This window comes from Rhinolophus hipposideros, assembly GCF_964194185.1.
Source record: "Rhinolophus hipposideros genome assembly, chromosome: X".
NCBI classification, from domain to species: domain Eukaryota; kingdom Metazoa; phylum Chordata; class Mammalia; order Chiroptera; family Rhinolophidae; genus Rhinolophus; species Rhinolophus hipposideros.
Window position 1 is genome coordinate 37081900 of NC_138046.1, and position 17106 is coordinate 37099005.

Here is a 17106-nt window from a genome sequence, read left to right on the forward strand (position 1 = left end):
CCTTCACATTTCCCCTCCTTTTTAATTTTTCAATTACAGTTGATATTCAAATTTATTTTGTATTAATTTCAGGTGTACAGCATAGTGATTAGACATTTATATAATTTAAGAAGTAATCCTCCTGACCAGCCTAGTATCCATATGGTACTATACATGATTATTATCATATTATTGACTATATTCTTAATGTTTTATTTTATAGTCCCATGATTATTTTGTAACTACCAATTTGTACTTCTTAATCCCTTCAACTTTTTTACCCTGCCCCCAACCACTCCCATCTATCACCCAGACAAATCTAGTACCCATCTGACACCATACATAGTTATTACAATATTATTGACTATACTTCTTATCCTATAGTCTGCATCCCCATGATTACTTTGTAACAACCAATTTGTACTTCTTAATCCCATCCCCCTTTTCACTCACCCTTCAACCCCCTCCTATCTGGCAACCATGAAAGTGTTTCTGTATCTATGAGTGTGTTTTTGTTTTGCTTGTTTGTTTGTTTAGTCTTTAGATTCCATATATAAGCAAAATCACATTGCATCTGTCATTCTCTATCTAACATACTCCATCAGCACAATAACTTCCAGGTCCATCCATGCTGTTGCAGGTGGCAAGAACACATTCCTTTTCATGGCCAAGCAATATTCCACTATATATATGTACCACCTCCTCTTTATCCATTCTTCTATCGACAGACACCCAGGCTGCCTCCACATCTTGGCCCTTGTAAACAGTGCTGCAGTGAGCGTATGGATGCACACGGCCCCTAGAAGTAGCGTTTTGGGTTTCTTTGGATAAATACCTTTTGTTACAGCCTTTGTTTTAAAGTCTATTTTGTCTGCTATAAATATTGCTACCCCAGATTTTTTGTTTGTTTGTTTCCATTTTCATAAAATATCTTTTTCCATCCCTTTACTTTCAATGTGTGTGTCTTTTGATGTAAAGTCTCTTGCAGGCAGCATATGTAAGGATCTGGATTTCTTATCCATTCGACCACCCTATCTTTTGACTGGAGCATTTAATCCATTTGTTATTGTTGATAGATACGTAGTTGCTGCCATTTTATTATTCATATTTTTTCTTTTTTTTTCATCTTAAAGGAAGTCCCTCTAAGATTCCTTGTAATACTGGCTTGTGGTGATGAACTCCTTTAGCTTTTACTTTTCTGGGAAGCTCTTTTTTAAATTTTTCATTAAATTTATTGGGGTGACATAAAATAGCAAAATTATATAGGTTTCAAGTGTACAATTCTATAATACATCATTTACATACTGTATTGTGTGTTTACCACCCAGAGTCAGTTCTCCTTCCATCACCATATATTTGACCCCCTCTACCCTCTGCTACTCCCCCTTCTCCCCTTCATCCTCTGGTAACCATTAAACTATTGTCTGTGTCTATGAGCTTTCGTTTGTTTGTCTTATTCATTTGTTGCCTTCAGTTTTATATCCCACATATGAGGGAAGTCATATGGTTCTCTACCTTTTCTGTCTGACTTATTTTGCTTAGCATGAAAATCTCAAGATCTATCATTATTGTAGCACATGGCAGCATTTCATCTTTTCTTATGGCTGAGTAATATTCCATTGTGTGTAAGTACCACCTCTTTTTATTAATTTGAACCTTATTCCCCTTCACCTTCTTCTCCCCTTTTAAAATTTTCAATTACCATTGACATTCAGTATTATTTTCTATGAATTTCAGGTGTACAGCATAGTGATTAGATATTTATGTAATTTAAGAAGTGACCCCACTGACTAGTCTAGTACCCATCTGGTACTATACATAATTATTATATTATTGAATATATTCTTTATGCTTTACCTTACCTCCCCATGATTATTTTGTAACTACCAATTTGTACTTCTTAATCCCTTCAACTTTTTCACCCTGCTCTCAACCCCTCCCATCTATCACCCAAACAAATCTAGTACTCATCTGACACCATACATAGTTATTACAATATTATTGACTGTATTCCTCATCCTATAGCCTACATCCCCATGACTACTTTGTAACAACCAACTTATACTTCTTAATCCCTTCCCTTTTTCACCCAGTCCCAAAGTCGCTCCCATCTGGCATCCATCAAAATGTTTTTTGTACTTATGAGTTTGTTTCTGTTTTGTTTGTTTATTTTTGTTCTTTAGATTCCATATATAAGCGAAATCACATTGCATCTGTCTTTCTCTGTCTGACATACTCTAGTCAGCAGAATACTCTCCAGGTCCATCATTGCCGCCACGGATGGCAAGAACCCATTCCCTTCCTTGGCCGAGCAGTATTCCATTGTATATTTGTAAGACCTACTCTATCCATTCATCCATCGATGGACACCCAAGCTGCCTCCACATCTTGGCCATTGTAAACAATGCTGCAATGAACATATGGATGCAAAGGTCTCCTTGAAGAAGTGTTTTGGGTTTCTTCGGAGAAATACCCAGAAATGGGATTGCTGGGTCCTTCTTTGTCTCTTGTTATGGTCTTTGATTTAAAATCTATTTTGTCTGGTATAAGTATTGCTACACCAGTTTTTTGTTGTTGTTGTTTCTATTTTCATGAAATGTCTTTTCCCCATCCCTTTACTTTTAGTCTGTGTGTGTGTTTCGATCTGAAGTGGGTCTCTTGTAGGCAGTATATGTAACAGTCTTGTTTTCTTATCCTTTCAGCCACCTTATCTTTCGATTGGAGCCTTTCATCCATTTGCATTGAAAGTAAATGTTGATAGATATGAAGTTATTGCCATCTTATTCTTCATATTTTTTCATCTTTTTATTTTATTTTGTCTTTAAAAAGTCCCTCTAAGATTCCTTGTAATTCTGGTTTGGTGTTGGTGAATTCCTTTAGCCTTTTCTTCTCTGGGAAGCTCTTTCTCTGTCCTTCAATTCTAAATGATAGCCTTGCTGAGTAGAGTAATCTAGGTTGTAGGTCCTTGCTTTTCATCACTTTGGATATTTTCTGCTAATCCCTTCTTGCCTGCAACGTTTCTGTTGAGAAATCAGTTGACAGTATTATGGGGGCTCCCTTGTAGGTAACACTGCTTTTCTCTTCCTGCTTTTAAGATTCTTTCTTTGTCTTTAATCTTTGGCATCTTAATTATGATGTGTCGGTGTGGGTTCATCTTTGGGTTCATCTTGTTTGGGACTCACTGCAATTCCCAAGCTTGTATATTTATTTCCTTCACCAGATTAGGGAAGTTTTCCACCATTTTTTTCAAATAGGTTCTCAATTCCTTGCTCCCTCTCTTCTCCTTCTGGTACCCTCTATGATGCAAATGTTAGAACACTTAATGTTGTCCCAGAGGCCCCTTGAACTATCCTGATTTTCTTGGATTCTTTTTTTGCTGTTCTGATTGGGTGTTTTCTGCTACTTATGTTCTCAATCACTGATTAAGTCCTCTCCTTCTTCTAATCTACTGTTGAGTCCCTCTAATGTATTCTTCATTTCTGACTGGTCCCTTTTTATGTTTTCTATCTCCATTTTTATGTTTCCTCTCTTTGTTGAAGTTCTCCCTGAGATCACTGAGCTTCGTTGTAAACCATGTTTCGAACTCTGTATCTGATAGATTGCTTGTCTCCATTTTGTTTCATTCTTTTTCTGGAACATTGTTCTGCTTTTGTCATTTGAGAAATTTTCTTTGTCTCCCCATTTTGGCTGCCTCCCTGTGTTTATTTCTATTTATTAGGTAGGGCTCCTATGCCTCTCTGACTAAAGTGGCCTTGTGTAGTTGATGTGCTGTGGGGCCCAGTGGAGCAGTGTTCCTGGTCACCTGAGTCTTGTACTTCAGGTGTGTCCCTTGTGTGTGCCCTCCTGTTATAGTTGAGCCTTGGTTGCTCTTTGCACATCAATTGGGGGGGAGCGGGTTGATCCTCTGGCTAATCGTTTGTGAGGACTGGCCATGAATACAGTGGAGGAACTGTGGTGCAGGTGCTGACCCTACAGAGTAGCGCTCTGGTGCCTGCTCAGTGTGCACTTTGGGTGTGTCTTCCCCAGAGATGGACAGGTGATGTTCTGACTGTGTCTGAAGCAGGCTTCCAGGCATTCTAGCCTCTAGGCCTCCTGGGAGGGGCACCACCACAAGCCAAGTTCAGCCACAGCCTATGCCTTGCCCAGGGCCACCTGGTGTTAGCCACAAGGCAATCTGAAGATAGCCACTGCCCTCACTGTGCTTTGAGGTTCCTTGAGAGACCAAGCTACGAATCAGGTCCGGCTGCTGCTAGACCCTGGCTTGGGGTTGCTTGGCCAGAGGCATGGGACATGCTGAAGCCAGATGCTGCTTGTTTGTTTTTTGAAACTTTGAGATATTTTAGGAAAGTCTGCAGTATGAACCAAGGCAGGCCATTCATTCAGAAAAGCCACTGGAAGCAGCTTGAGTGGGCCCAAGAGTTGGGTAGGGTGGGATCTCAGGAAATCAGGGCGAACAAATGGTGTTAGCCAGGTTGATGGAGACTCAGATATGGCAGCCTCCTGCGTCTGCATGCTGTGTGGGGGTGGACGCAACAAAAACGAAACAATGGTGTCCTCCAGTTCTTAGGTCAGAGAGAAAGCTGCCCCTCCATCCTTTGTCCTGAAGCCAGATAACTCAGTTTCCCTCCGCCCCATATGTCCCTGGTGCCTTTCAAGCTGCCCAGCTGCTGCGCCAGTACTGGAGCTCACTGAGTCAGTCTGTTCGTGGGCCTTTTAAGAGGAGCTCCTGGGACTGCAGCTGCCCTCATCTCACTCAGCCACCATGTCTGCTGGTTTTCACAGGTAGAAATTCTTTCTTTCCCTGGCACTGGAAACCTGAACTGGGAAGCCTTGTGTGGGCCTGGGACCCCACCCTCCTCAGGGGGGTGGAACTCTGCAGCTGTGATATCCCTCCTGTATTTAAATGGTCATACCTGGGTGTGGGACCAGTGTGTTCCACATCTCTGCCCTTCCTACTGTCTTGAGGGGGCTTCTGTATGTCTTTAGTTGAAGGGCTTCAGTTCAGCTAGACTTCAGGTGATTCTCAATGATGGTTGTTCTGTAGGTTAGTTGTAATTTTGATGTGGTTGTGAGAGTAGGCAAGCAGAGTGTTTACCTACTCCACGACCTTGACCAGCAATCCCAAATATTGAATATTTTAACCCATTTTTTGGTATTTGTGGAAATGTGAGTGCATGTGGTGTGTGTGTGTGTGTGTGTGTGTGTGTGTGTGTTGGATAAGAAAGCTAGTTCCTCATCTTCCATAGCAAAAATTTATAAATAGATAATTTCTAAACCTAAATAAAAATACAAAATATCATTAAGTATTAGGGTATTATTGAAAAGTAAAGAGTTATATACTAAAAGAACAGCTGAAAATGTTAAAAGCAGTTTAAACAACACAATTGTATTACCTCACACTTCTGTAGGTCTGAAGTCCAGCACAATCCAAATTACATTCCTTTTCCCACTAATGAAGATGCTTTTTCAAATAGATTATTCATTTCTCACTCCCTCATGTTTCTTACCTATCAAGGATGTGGTCAGATCAAACACTATTTTTTTCTTAATAAAAGCATACAAAATACTGCTTATTTGCTAAGATATTAAATGTATACTATTGCAATCAGCACAAAAATATTGATACCACTGAAGACAGTTTGTGCACATGTTATGCTTTTATGTGTTTTTTTCAAATAGATTCTCTTTCCAATCTGGCCAATAAAAAAATCAATTAAGAAAAAGTCCAGCACAGCATGACTATTGAATTTTCTGCTCGGGTCTCATGAGGCAGAAATTATGAGGTTGGCAAGTCTGGGCTCCTATCTGGAGACACTGGGACAGATTCTGTTTTCCGGCTCATTCTGGTTGTTGGCAGGATCCAGTTCTTTCTAACACTTTCTACATGGCTTCTTCTATCCTCAAGCCAGCAACAACACTTTGAGACCTTTCTCTACTTTCGATCTGTCCTCCTCTTCTACGTTTAGCCAGAGAAATTTCTCTGCTTTAATGAGCTCAAGTGATTAGATTGGGCCCGCCCAGATAATCTAGGATAATCTCCCCATTTTAAGGTCTGTAATCCTAATCACATCTACAAAGTCCCTTTTGCCATGTAAAGTAACATTTTCACAGATTCCAGGGATTAGAGTGTGGGCACCTTTTCTGTGAGCAGGATTCGGGGCTAAGGAAGAGTGGGGCATGGGATTGCTGATTTTGATAAACCCTGTGGTATTCTTTGACTTTTTAAATTATGTACAAGTTTTATTTTGATCAAACAAAACACCAAAAAGTTAAATTCAATGACCAAATTTGCAAGTACTGAAATCAAATGGATGGTATCTTAGATAATGTATTAATTCGTTTTTGTGTTTCTAGACAAAATGACCTAACATCTGTTAGCTTGTTAAGAAATATTTGTTACACACAACCATGGCGGGGCTCTTGTGGAAATTCTGATTTGAATTGACCCCAGGACTCATCCAAAGTATCAATTCCTTTCATTGAAGGGCCTACTCTGGTTATTTTTGGCAGTTGCTGCTAATAGCTAGTTACTTCCTGTAGTAAGCATAGGAGATAATTGTAAACGTATTTCTTGATATGTCAAACAGAAGTCATCTTAATTTTTGCTGGATGTCAGAATAGAACTAATCTAGTACAACTGTCTCATTTACAGATGAGAACACTGATGCCCAGGTAAAGGAAGGGACCTGCTCATGGTATTGCTACGATGCATGGCAAAGATCCTTACTTCCAGATTAGCTCCACAATTTATGGCTGCTGTTATGAGCCTTGGATGGGATGGAAAATCGCTAAGTTTAACATCTTCATGTTAAACTAGATGGGAAAGAGGATACAGACAGGAAGAAATACCTACCCAGTCATCTGGAACTCATTAATTCTAATCTATGTTTCTTTTTCCTGAACCTTAAGTAGCCTCCCCCTGACTAACCACCTGACACCGTGTTTCCCTGAAAATAAGACCTAGCCAGACAATCAACTCTAATGCATCTTTTGGAGCAAAAATTAATATAAGACCCAGTCTTATTTTACTATAAGACAGAGTCTTATATAATAATATAACATAATATAGTATAGTATAATACAATATAATATAATAGAAAATACCAGGTCTTATGTAAGACCCGGGGTCTTATATATTAATTTTTGCTCCAAAAGATGCATTAGAGCTGATTGTCCGGCTAGATCTTATTTTCAGGGAAACTGGGTAGTAAGCCAAATCTTATTCACTTCTAAATTCCTGGTACCTAGCACATTGCCTGGCACATAGATGAATAAATGAATCTTAAGACAGTGTAAAAATCTGACTTTGCAATTAAATAATTTAAATCCTCAAACAGTCTTCCAGATGATAAGCAATTTGGTAATAATGTGAAATGTTTCCTCTTTAGGTAGTTGCCTCCTTAGGACAAATATATACATCACTGGCTGTATTACATAAGCTGTAATGTTGGGCTAATTTGTTTTCCAATTCTGTCTCAGTCACCTACTAGCTGTGTGATCTTGCACACATAAATCAATCATTTTATGTCTGCTTCTTCATCTATAAAATGAACATAATAATACAACCTATCTCATGGGACTTATGTGGGCATTTAGTGAAATAATACATGTAACTTGTCATATAGTAGCCACTCAATAACTATTAATTTTCTCTTTTTATATAATGGTCTACCTAAAAAATGTTGAAAACTTAGCAGTGAAATATTTTCCTATTGCTAATGGTAAACTAAAAGTGTGGCCATTAAGAAAGACAGTTAAAGACCAAAGAACTGTCAGGAAGAAATCATCTTGGAGATTGGTATCAAAAATAGCCAGCATATCCAAATGTCAGTAAAACTCCTCCCTTGCTTAAACTAAAAGCATGCCATGATTTACCTAGAATATATATATATATATATGTGTATATATATATATATATATATATATATATACACACATATATATATATATATATATATATATATATATATATATATATATATATATATATATATTTCCAGAGTCTCTTTTCTATATCAAGCCATATGGCTTGATATAATCATCAGGTTTTAAAAGAAAAGAGACTCTGGATATCAATGTGCTTATTAGATCATTCTGGCTCCTTTCCCACTGAGATAAGGTGAACGTTGTTTGTGGCTACAGGAATTTGTGTTCCATAGATCTCAGATATACAATCTCAAGGGTCTTCAGTTAAATGTTTCCTGTCATAATATTCAGTGTGTTGATATATTAAGAATAAAAAGAAAGTTCCTTATTAAAAATAAAATAAAACTATACTCATACTTACCTGGAGGTAGATTTCCAGAATTTTCTTGGATCATTCTAGATAGTTAACAGAAGTAACCTGACAAGAGTAGCACCCACTACCCACACCCTAGGGTTTGGATCCTGTGAAGATTCAGAGTAAGTAACAAATGTGGTCTGGCTATAGACCTACTCCTAGAGCTTAACACAAATGAGAAAAACCCTCTGTGACATTTAAACCATATTGCTGTAGTTATAGAAAATATGAAACTGCATCACCATCTCTATTGAGAACTGATTTTCTTAGTCTCAAATCTAACCTGCTAATGTGATTAATTTGTAACTAGGGGTCCCCCTTCATGACAGTTTCCTTAAGTATATTACACTAGTTTAAGCTTAATTATTAGAAAGGACCAGTTCTCCATTTCCCTTAATTATCATAGCTATAATTTATCAAATACCTATGTTGCTTTAGGTACTGCTTGCAAAGGCTGTACTAATATTAAACTAAGTGCATGCCCTTATCAGAAAACAGCCACTGTGAGAACAGCAGGGAAGCTTATGATAAATGATTGCCAGATAAAACAACTCTCTTAGAATTTTTCACATTTATTCTTTTAACTCCAATTTTTTCTGCCACCCACTCCTCACAATACTTTCCCCAAAATAAAACCAAAAGAAAACATTTGGGTGACATACAAAAAGACAAAACTTATTTTATTGAAGCTTTCCTATAAGAAGTTAAACAAAATGATCCCTAGGTGAAGGCATTACCAAAAAAGTTCTTAAACATTGTTTCACATATCCCTTTAGTGCCCAGATGAAGAAAACACTTAATCGGAATGAAAGAATAAAAATGGACATTCTTACAGTAGGTTTACTTAGGTATGTGTAGAAAAAAATCCATATAGATTAGACATAAAACAGTAAGTGTACCTACTAGTTTCCTATAGGTGATGAGAATCCCACTGAGTAAAGTCTCCAAGAGTTCCCAGCACCTGGGGATCACTTTTCAGCAATTATGAAACTGCCATAGTTACTCCCATAACTCACTGTCCCCTTTTCCCTTAACTATTTTACTGCTAAAAGAGGAGGATGGAAACAAAATACAATTTCCCCACTCCCAGGCTGCATGTTAGCATCAGTAGTTCTTGGGTAAACAGAATATCAAAGCACCCCCACCCATTACCATCTAAATAGGTAACAGAAAAAATGGCCTTGGGTGAGGCATTTAGGTGTTTTGCTTCCCAGAATTATAAAACACCTGGCTAGGAAGTAATCTCATTCCTACAAATGAAAATCAAATATTCTTTTCACAGAACAGTAGAACAAAGTGGAACATCCACTATGCCTATCTCCCAGCCTCAATCTGACCTCAAAAATAAAGCACAGGGAGGCAACACCTTGACATCTATCTACCCTAGCTCTGAACCCCAATTTTCTCAAAAAAACTGGGGCACAGTGCTCCTCTGCAGTGCCAACAGGTTGCCACTATTGCTCAAACCTGTGAAGAGCAGGGATCTCTGATCTCCCTCCATTTATGAGCAGGAATTGCAAGTAGCACCATCTTATTTAATACAAATGGGCGAATGTTTGCAGAACTGATGGTACAAATGTCTCAATTTCCTACCAGTAATCTGAGTCTATGTGTGTAAGAAGAAAAACACTGGGGTGGAGGTGGGGCATCTCATTGCCATACTTCTTTCAATTTGGAGGAAGTAGGGGTAGAGGGAATATACATGTTGTGGGGATAGGTGAGAACAGAACCCTAACATATGCAAAAAAAAGGGCATAGAAACGCTGGAGTTTTGGATGCTGGTTATCAATATAAGACACAAAACCTACTAATAACTATTTGTGGCAGTAAGGAAAAAGAAGAAAAGATACAACTGTTCTTTTTACCAAGCAAATAGCAAAGTTCTAAGTGAAGATAATATCTCCTTTCTGTTTAGAAAATATGTAGTAAATGCTGAAAATATTCAAACAAATCTTCAAACTTCACATAGAAGTTACCAAATATGCAAAAATTCGTCATCATTTCTCAGTCTACTCACACTTTACCTGAGATGCTAATCACTACCTGCTCCTCTAGGTGTTCTGAGCTGATTTATACTCTAATATCTAACGAAAGGTGAAAGAATACAATGAGGGAGAACTTAAAAGGGGAAATTGGTGTGGGAATTGGGGAAATGAAAGGTCTGAAAAATGACTGGTGGAGAAAAATAAAGTGGTGAGAACTGAGGAGTCCCAACCAGACTGTGGATCCTTGGAGGGAGTCTGCCTCACACGTAGGGGGACCCCCAGCACAATTTGGACACGTAGTAAATACTTGACCTGAGTAGCAGAGGTGAAGAAAAAACAATGTATCATTAGACTGCCAGTGGTTCAAACTCTAATACCCAATAAGTCATTCTGTCTCTGCTGCCCTTAAAAGACTGCAATGGCTTTGAAAGGTCTTGGTAAAAGACGCTGCCTCTGCCTTTGCTGTAGTTGTCATTATCACAGCCAACACTACTGTCTGGGCCTTTCGAAGCAGAGGGAAATGCTGCTGAAGGGATGAGGATTCGGACTCTGAAGTTTTAATAGCCATAAACATTATTTAATGGGATCTCAAACAGGGAACAGATTTTGTCAATTTTGTTTGTTAGGTGTTCTCTGTGACTCAAGTTTGGCATGAGCATTTGCACCCAAAATGAGTTCCCCCACAAATAAAATTTGTTGGTACTGTTAGACACAAAGAATACAAACCAGGCATAGATCGCTCAGGAAGTTGTCACAACTCTTGATAAGATTAACTCTACTGTAATCATCACTTTTTTCTTTGTCCCCTAGTTGGAAGCCTTCAAAAAAGACATTTGCTTTTATAACTCAATGGGAATGACTCCACTCATTTCTCCAAAGGGCCCATTATTTTTGTTTTTTTGGCACATGACTCAACATAAAGACATGTGGCTCTTTGAGCTGCTTGTTTTTAAATGGTCCAGTAGTTTCCGTTTCCATTTAACAAGTTACCAGTTAACAAATGGAGAATGGGATGAGTCTTCACAAGGTCACATTGAAGGTTAAGATAAATTATCCCCATCACTGAGAGGCTCTCTTCAGGTTTTCTATCAGCACTATAGAGTCAGTTTCTTCTTTGGTTTGTTTCTCATAGATGTCATATTTCTTCCAGTGCTGGAAGAAAGGAAAAAAACACATACACAATGACTTTTCTAAATAATGTTCTTTCCCTGAGTACTCACAGCCAATGCTTATTTTTAGGATTGCGTGCATGGAACCATGAGTGTATGTTTCCTGTTATGTTTTTATTTTTTGACCTAAGAACCTTCATCTATTTGAACAACGAATGTAACAAAAGAATCAGGAATTAACCTTAAAGAGAGAAAAAGCATGGGATTGTTATGTGACATTTAATAGCTATCTTAAGAGATAAACAAATTTGGACGTTTCCAAAATTGAAAACAGAGTCTTTGGAAGAAAAATAAAAGAGTTGCATACTTTTTTTTTCACCTTTATTTTCTCACCACTCAAATTTGACCATTGCTCGGGAGATATATAATAGATTCAAAAAGTTAACTAGCATCTGAATGGCAACATAAAATGTCCCAAAAGTCTTAGGGCAGTTAAGACTTTTGAAAGACCTTGTATTAACAACTTCATATAACACCATTTGCTAGTACAGGGAATTATGCATAAGTTAAGCCCATCTTGAACTCAATTTAAGTGTGTCTCTTATAGTGAAACCAAATATCCTGGTCCTTGCCTTCTTTACTTATAAATCAAGGAAAAGGGTAAAACCTGAGCTCAGTACCCTCATCTGTAAAATAAAAGTTGTTAGACTAAATCAGGGGTTGGCAAACTATGGTCTAAAGACCAAACCAGCAGACCGCCTGTTTTTGTAAATAAAGTTTTACTGGAACACGGCCATGCCCACTTGTTTCTGTACTGTCTATGGTTGCCTTCATGCAACAACAGCAAAGCTGAATTGACAAATTGCTTGCTAAGCCAAAACTATTTATAGCTGGCCCTCTGGAACTGTAGGTTTCATATTTATGGATTCAACCAACCACAGATCAAAAGCAGTATTTTCAATCTGAGGTTGGGAATCCATGGATGTGTAAGGGCAATTGTATGCATTGTTCTACACCATCTTATATAAGGGACTTGAGCATTCCCGGAGTTTGTTATCCACGGAGGGCACTGGAACCAATAACCATGGACACAGTGCTATCTGGCCCTTTCCAAAAAAGTTTGCCAACCCCTGCACTAGATTATTTCTAAGCTCCCTTTCTGCTCTTCTGTTTTATGGTTCTATAAGCCTAGGAAAGAAAATGGAAAGAAGAAAAACATAAGCAAGAGCAACAATGGATATTCAGCCACTTTAGGTTAACTAACTAGAGATGGATTGAGCAAATCAGGAGCATCCAGTCTTATAAAGCCTATGGAAAGATGAGTTGGGAAACACTGCTTAAAACATCCAAATAATTCTAAATAAATTACTTAATTCTGATTCTCTTGTAGAATGGCTAAAATAATAAACACTGACAATCCTAAGTGCTTCCATGGATCCAGGGTAACTGGATCTCTCATATATTGTTGGAGGAAACAAAATAGTACAGCCACTATGGAAAACTGTTTGGCAGTTTCTTATAAAACAAAACATGTGCTTACCGCATGACCCAGAAATTACACTCCCATGTATTTACACAACAGAAACATATCCACACAAAGACCTCTACATGAATGTTTATAGCAGCTTTATTCCTAAAAGCCAAAAACTGGAGATAAGCTCAAAGTCCTTGAATAAATGGTAAAATAAACCACAGTACAGCCATATCATAGAATATTGCTCATTAATAAAAATAAACGAAGTATTGATATATGCAACATGGATACCTCTTAAATGCATATGCTAAGAAAGAAGGCAGACTTAAAAACTCTGTGTACTTATGATTCCATTTATATGACATTCTGGAAAAGGCAAAACTTTACAGACAGAAAACAGATCAGCGATTGCAAGGGTATAAGGTCAGGGGGTAGGAGTTGACTGCAGAGGGGCACAAGGAAACTTTTTAGAGGATGATGGAAATGTTCTGTATCTTGATTAAAGCAGTGGCTATAAAACTGCATATAGTTGCTAAAACTCTTCCAATTATACACTTAAAAACAGTAAATTTTACTGTATGTAAATCAAATCAACAAACCTGCTTTTTAAAAATGAGAAATGCAGACTTTTAATAAAAAAAAAATCTGAAAAAATTGCATAACTTTAAAATAATGCTTTATTCAAGAAATTTCACTAGGACACCTGGCTAAGCATTTGAAGAATAAAGTTAAGCCATACCTCACAGCTTACATGGATAAATTCTCTATGGATAAAAGACTGAAATCTAAAAAACAAAATCACATAAGTACTAGGAAAATATATTGGGCAACACTTATATAAATCTGAGGTAGGAAAGCACTTTCTACACGTAAAAAAAATAAAGGAAGGTTTATTTTTAAAAAAAGAAAAAAGTTTTTGTACATCATTAATCACCTTAAATACAAAAGCAAACATAGATTACAAGCCAAAGGATTAATATCTGATATATAAAAAGAGCTTTATAAACCATGAAGGAAAAGATGAATAATGCAGGGAAAGCATGGAAAATGAACAAGAAATGCACAAAAGAATTAATTCAAGCCAATGAACATATGAAAAAATACAAAAGTTGACATGTAAAAACAAAATAAGATGCCCTTTCCTCATCTATAAAATTGGCAATAATTTTTAAAATTAGATACATTCACGCAAAAGCATGGTAAAACAACCATTCAGACAGACTACTGGTACGTATATAAATTGGTACAGCCTAATTGTAATCTATGCTTCTTGTGAAAAGTTTGTGTGTGTTCCCGTGCCCCAATTTCCTTAATATGAAAGAATCAGACCTTATATATGTAACCAGAGTATTTAATTCAACAGCATATATTTTTATACATCTGTAAAACAGAGCTACTTCATTTTCGTTAACCTCTGCATAATATTTCATCACACAAAAGCACCATAACTTATTTAACCAGTATCCTTAATAAATATTTAACCTATATATCCTTTCCGGATGACAATTTGTCAATATCAATAAAAGAGTTTAAAATTCATATAATCTCCTTTGATCCAGCAATCTTACTTGTAACAATCTATCCCAAGAAAATAATAAAATATATATGCTAATATTAGCTATTAAATGATATCTATAATAATGAAACTTAGAATTTATTTATCTAAATGCCGAATAATAGGAATTTGGTTAAGTACATTATGATATATTTACATAAAGGAATAATAATAGGAATTTGGTTAAGTACATTATGACATATTTACATAGAGGAATACTATTTATTATCCCAAGAAAATAATAAAACATATATTCTAATATTAGTTATGAAATGATATCTATAATAATGAAACTTAGAATTTATTTATCTAAATGCCCAATAATAGGAATCTGGTTAAGTACATTATGACATATTTACATAAAGGAATACTATTTAGCCATTATAAAGCATATTATATAACCAGGGTTGGCCAACTTTTTCTATACATGGCCAGATAATAAATATTTTCAGCTTTGAGGGCCATAAACTCTCTGTTCCAATAACTCAACTCTACTGTTGTAGCATGAAAGCAGCCTTAGATAATACATAAATGAATAGGTGAGGCCATGTTCCAACAAAACTTTACTTATGGACATTGAAATTTGAATTTCATATACTTTTCATATGCCATGACAGAGTCTTCTTTAGATCTTTTACAACTATTTTAAAACATGAAGATTATTCTTAGCTTGTGGGCTGTACACAAACAAATGGCAGGTAGGATTTGACCTGGGTCTATCATTTACAGAGACTTCCTGGGAGGAAGGTTCTGCTTGGCAGCATGGTTTTTCTCATCTTTTTTTTTTTAATTTTTTGCGGTGACAATTGTTAGTAAAATTACATAGATTTCAGGTGTACAATTCTGTATTACATCGTCTATAAATCCCATTGTGTGTTCACCACCCAGAGTCAGTTCTCCTTCCATCACCATATATTTGATCCCCTTCACCCTCATCTCCCACCCCCCACCCCCTTACCCTCTGGTAACCACTAAACTATTGTCTGTGTCTATGAGTTTTTGTTTCTCATTTGTTTGTCTTGTTCTTTTGTTGATTTTGGATTATATACCACATATCAGTGAGATCATAGGGTTCTCTGCTTGTTCTGTCTGACTTATTTCGCTTAGCATTATACTCTCAAGATCCAACCATGTTGTCACAAATGTTCCTATATCATCTTTTCTTACTGCTCAATAGTATTCCATTGTGTATATATACCACAACTTCTTTATCCATTCTTCTATCGAAGGGCATTTTAGTTGTTTCCATGTCTTGGCCACCGTTAACAAAGCTGCAATGAACACTGGAGCACACATGTCTTTATGTACAAACGTTTTCAGATTTTTTGGGTAGATACCCAGGAGAGGGATTGCTGGGTCATATAATAATTCTATTCGTAATTTTTGGAGGAACCTCCACACTGCCTTCCATAACGGCTTCCCAGTCAGCATTCCCACCAAAAGTGTATGCGGGTTCCATTTTTTCCACAGACTCTCCAAAAATTGTTACTATTTGTCTTGTTGCTGATAGCCATTCTGATTGGGGTGAGGTGATATCTCATTGTGGTTGTTATTTGCATTTCTCTGATAATTAGTGATCTTGAGCATTTTTTCACATATCTATTTGCCATTTGTATGTCCTCTTTAGAGAAATGTCTCTTCAGGTCCCAGTTGGGTTGTTTGTTTTTTTGTTATTGAGTTTCATGAGTTCCTTGTATATTTTGGATATTAGCCCCTTATCGGAGGCACTGTTTGCAAAAATCTCCCATTCAGTTGGTTGCCTCTTTATTTTGTCGATGGTTTCTTTTGCTGTGCAGAAGCTTTTAAGTTTCACATAGTCCAATTCATTTATTTTAGCTTTTAATTCCGTTGCCTTTGGAGTCAAATTCATAAAATGCTCTTTGAACCCAAGGTCCATAAGTTTAGTACCTATGTTTCTTCTATGCAGTTTATTGTGTCAGGTCTTATGCTTAAGTCTTTGATCCATTTTGAATTAACTTTGGTACATGGTGACAGATAGCAGTCCAGTTTCATTCTTTTGCACGTGGCTATCCAATTTCCCCAGCACCATTTATTGAAAAGGCTGTCTTTCCTTCATAGTATGTTTTTAGCTTCTTTGTCAAAAATTGTCTGTCCATATATATGTGGTTTTATTTCTGGGTTCTGAATTTTATTCCATTGGTCTATGTGTCTGTTTTTCTGCCAATACCATGCTGTTTTGATTACTGTAGCCCTGTAGTACAAGGTAAAGTCAGGCAGTGTGATACCTCCAGCATTGTTCTTTTTTCTAAAGATTGCTTTGGCTATTCGGGGTCTTTTGTGGTTCCAAACAAATCTGATGATTTTTCGTTCTATTTCTTTAAAAAATGCCATTGGGATTTTGATGGGGATTGCGTTAAACCTGTATATAAAATGATTTCACTGATATGTGGTATATAAATCAAAAACAACAAAAGAACAAGACAAACAAATGAGAAAGAAAAACTCATAGACACAGACAATAGTTTAGTGGTTACCAGAGGGAAAGGGGGTGGGGGGTGGGTGATGAGGGTAAGGGGGTGGGGGGAGGGAGATGAAGGTAAGGGGGATCAAATATGTGGTGATGGAAGGAGAACTGACTCTGGGTGGTGAACACACAATGGGATTTATAGATGATGTAATACAGAATTGTACACCTCAAATCGATGTAAATTTACTAACAACTGTCACCCCAATAAATGTAATTAATAAAAAATGAAAATAAA

General features: G+C 36.9%; 1 protein-coding gene across 2 annotated transcripts in view; it reads right to left on the reverse strand.

Annotated features, from left to right (window-relative positions):
- Window positions 1-8813: 8813 nt before the first annotated feature.
- IL13RA1 (interleukin 13 receptor subunit alpha 1) overlaps window positions 8814-17106 on the reverse strand; it is a 59409-nt gene continuing 51116 nt past the window's right edge. The window contains exon 11 of one of the 2 annotated variants that reach the window (XM_081042137.1): window positions 8814-11397. In XM_081042137.1, the coding sequence (XP_080898263.1) occupies window positions 11305-11397 (93 nt within the window). In that variant the 3' untranslated portion in view covers window positions 8814-11304. Of the gene's footprint in view, window positions 11398-12926; window positions 12988-17106 lie in introns of those variants that run through there. The other variant, XM_081042138.1, reaches the window with a different exon arrangement.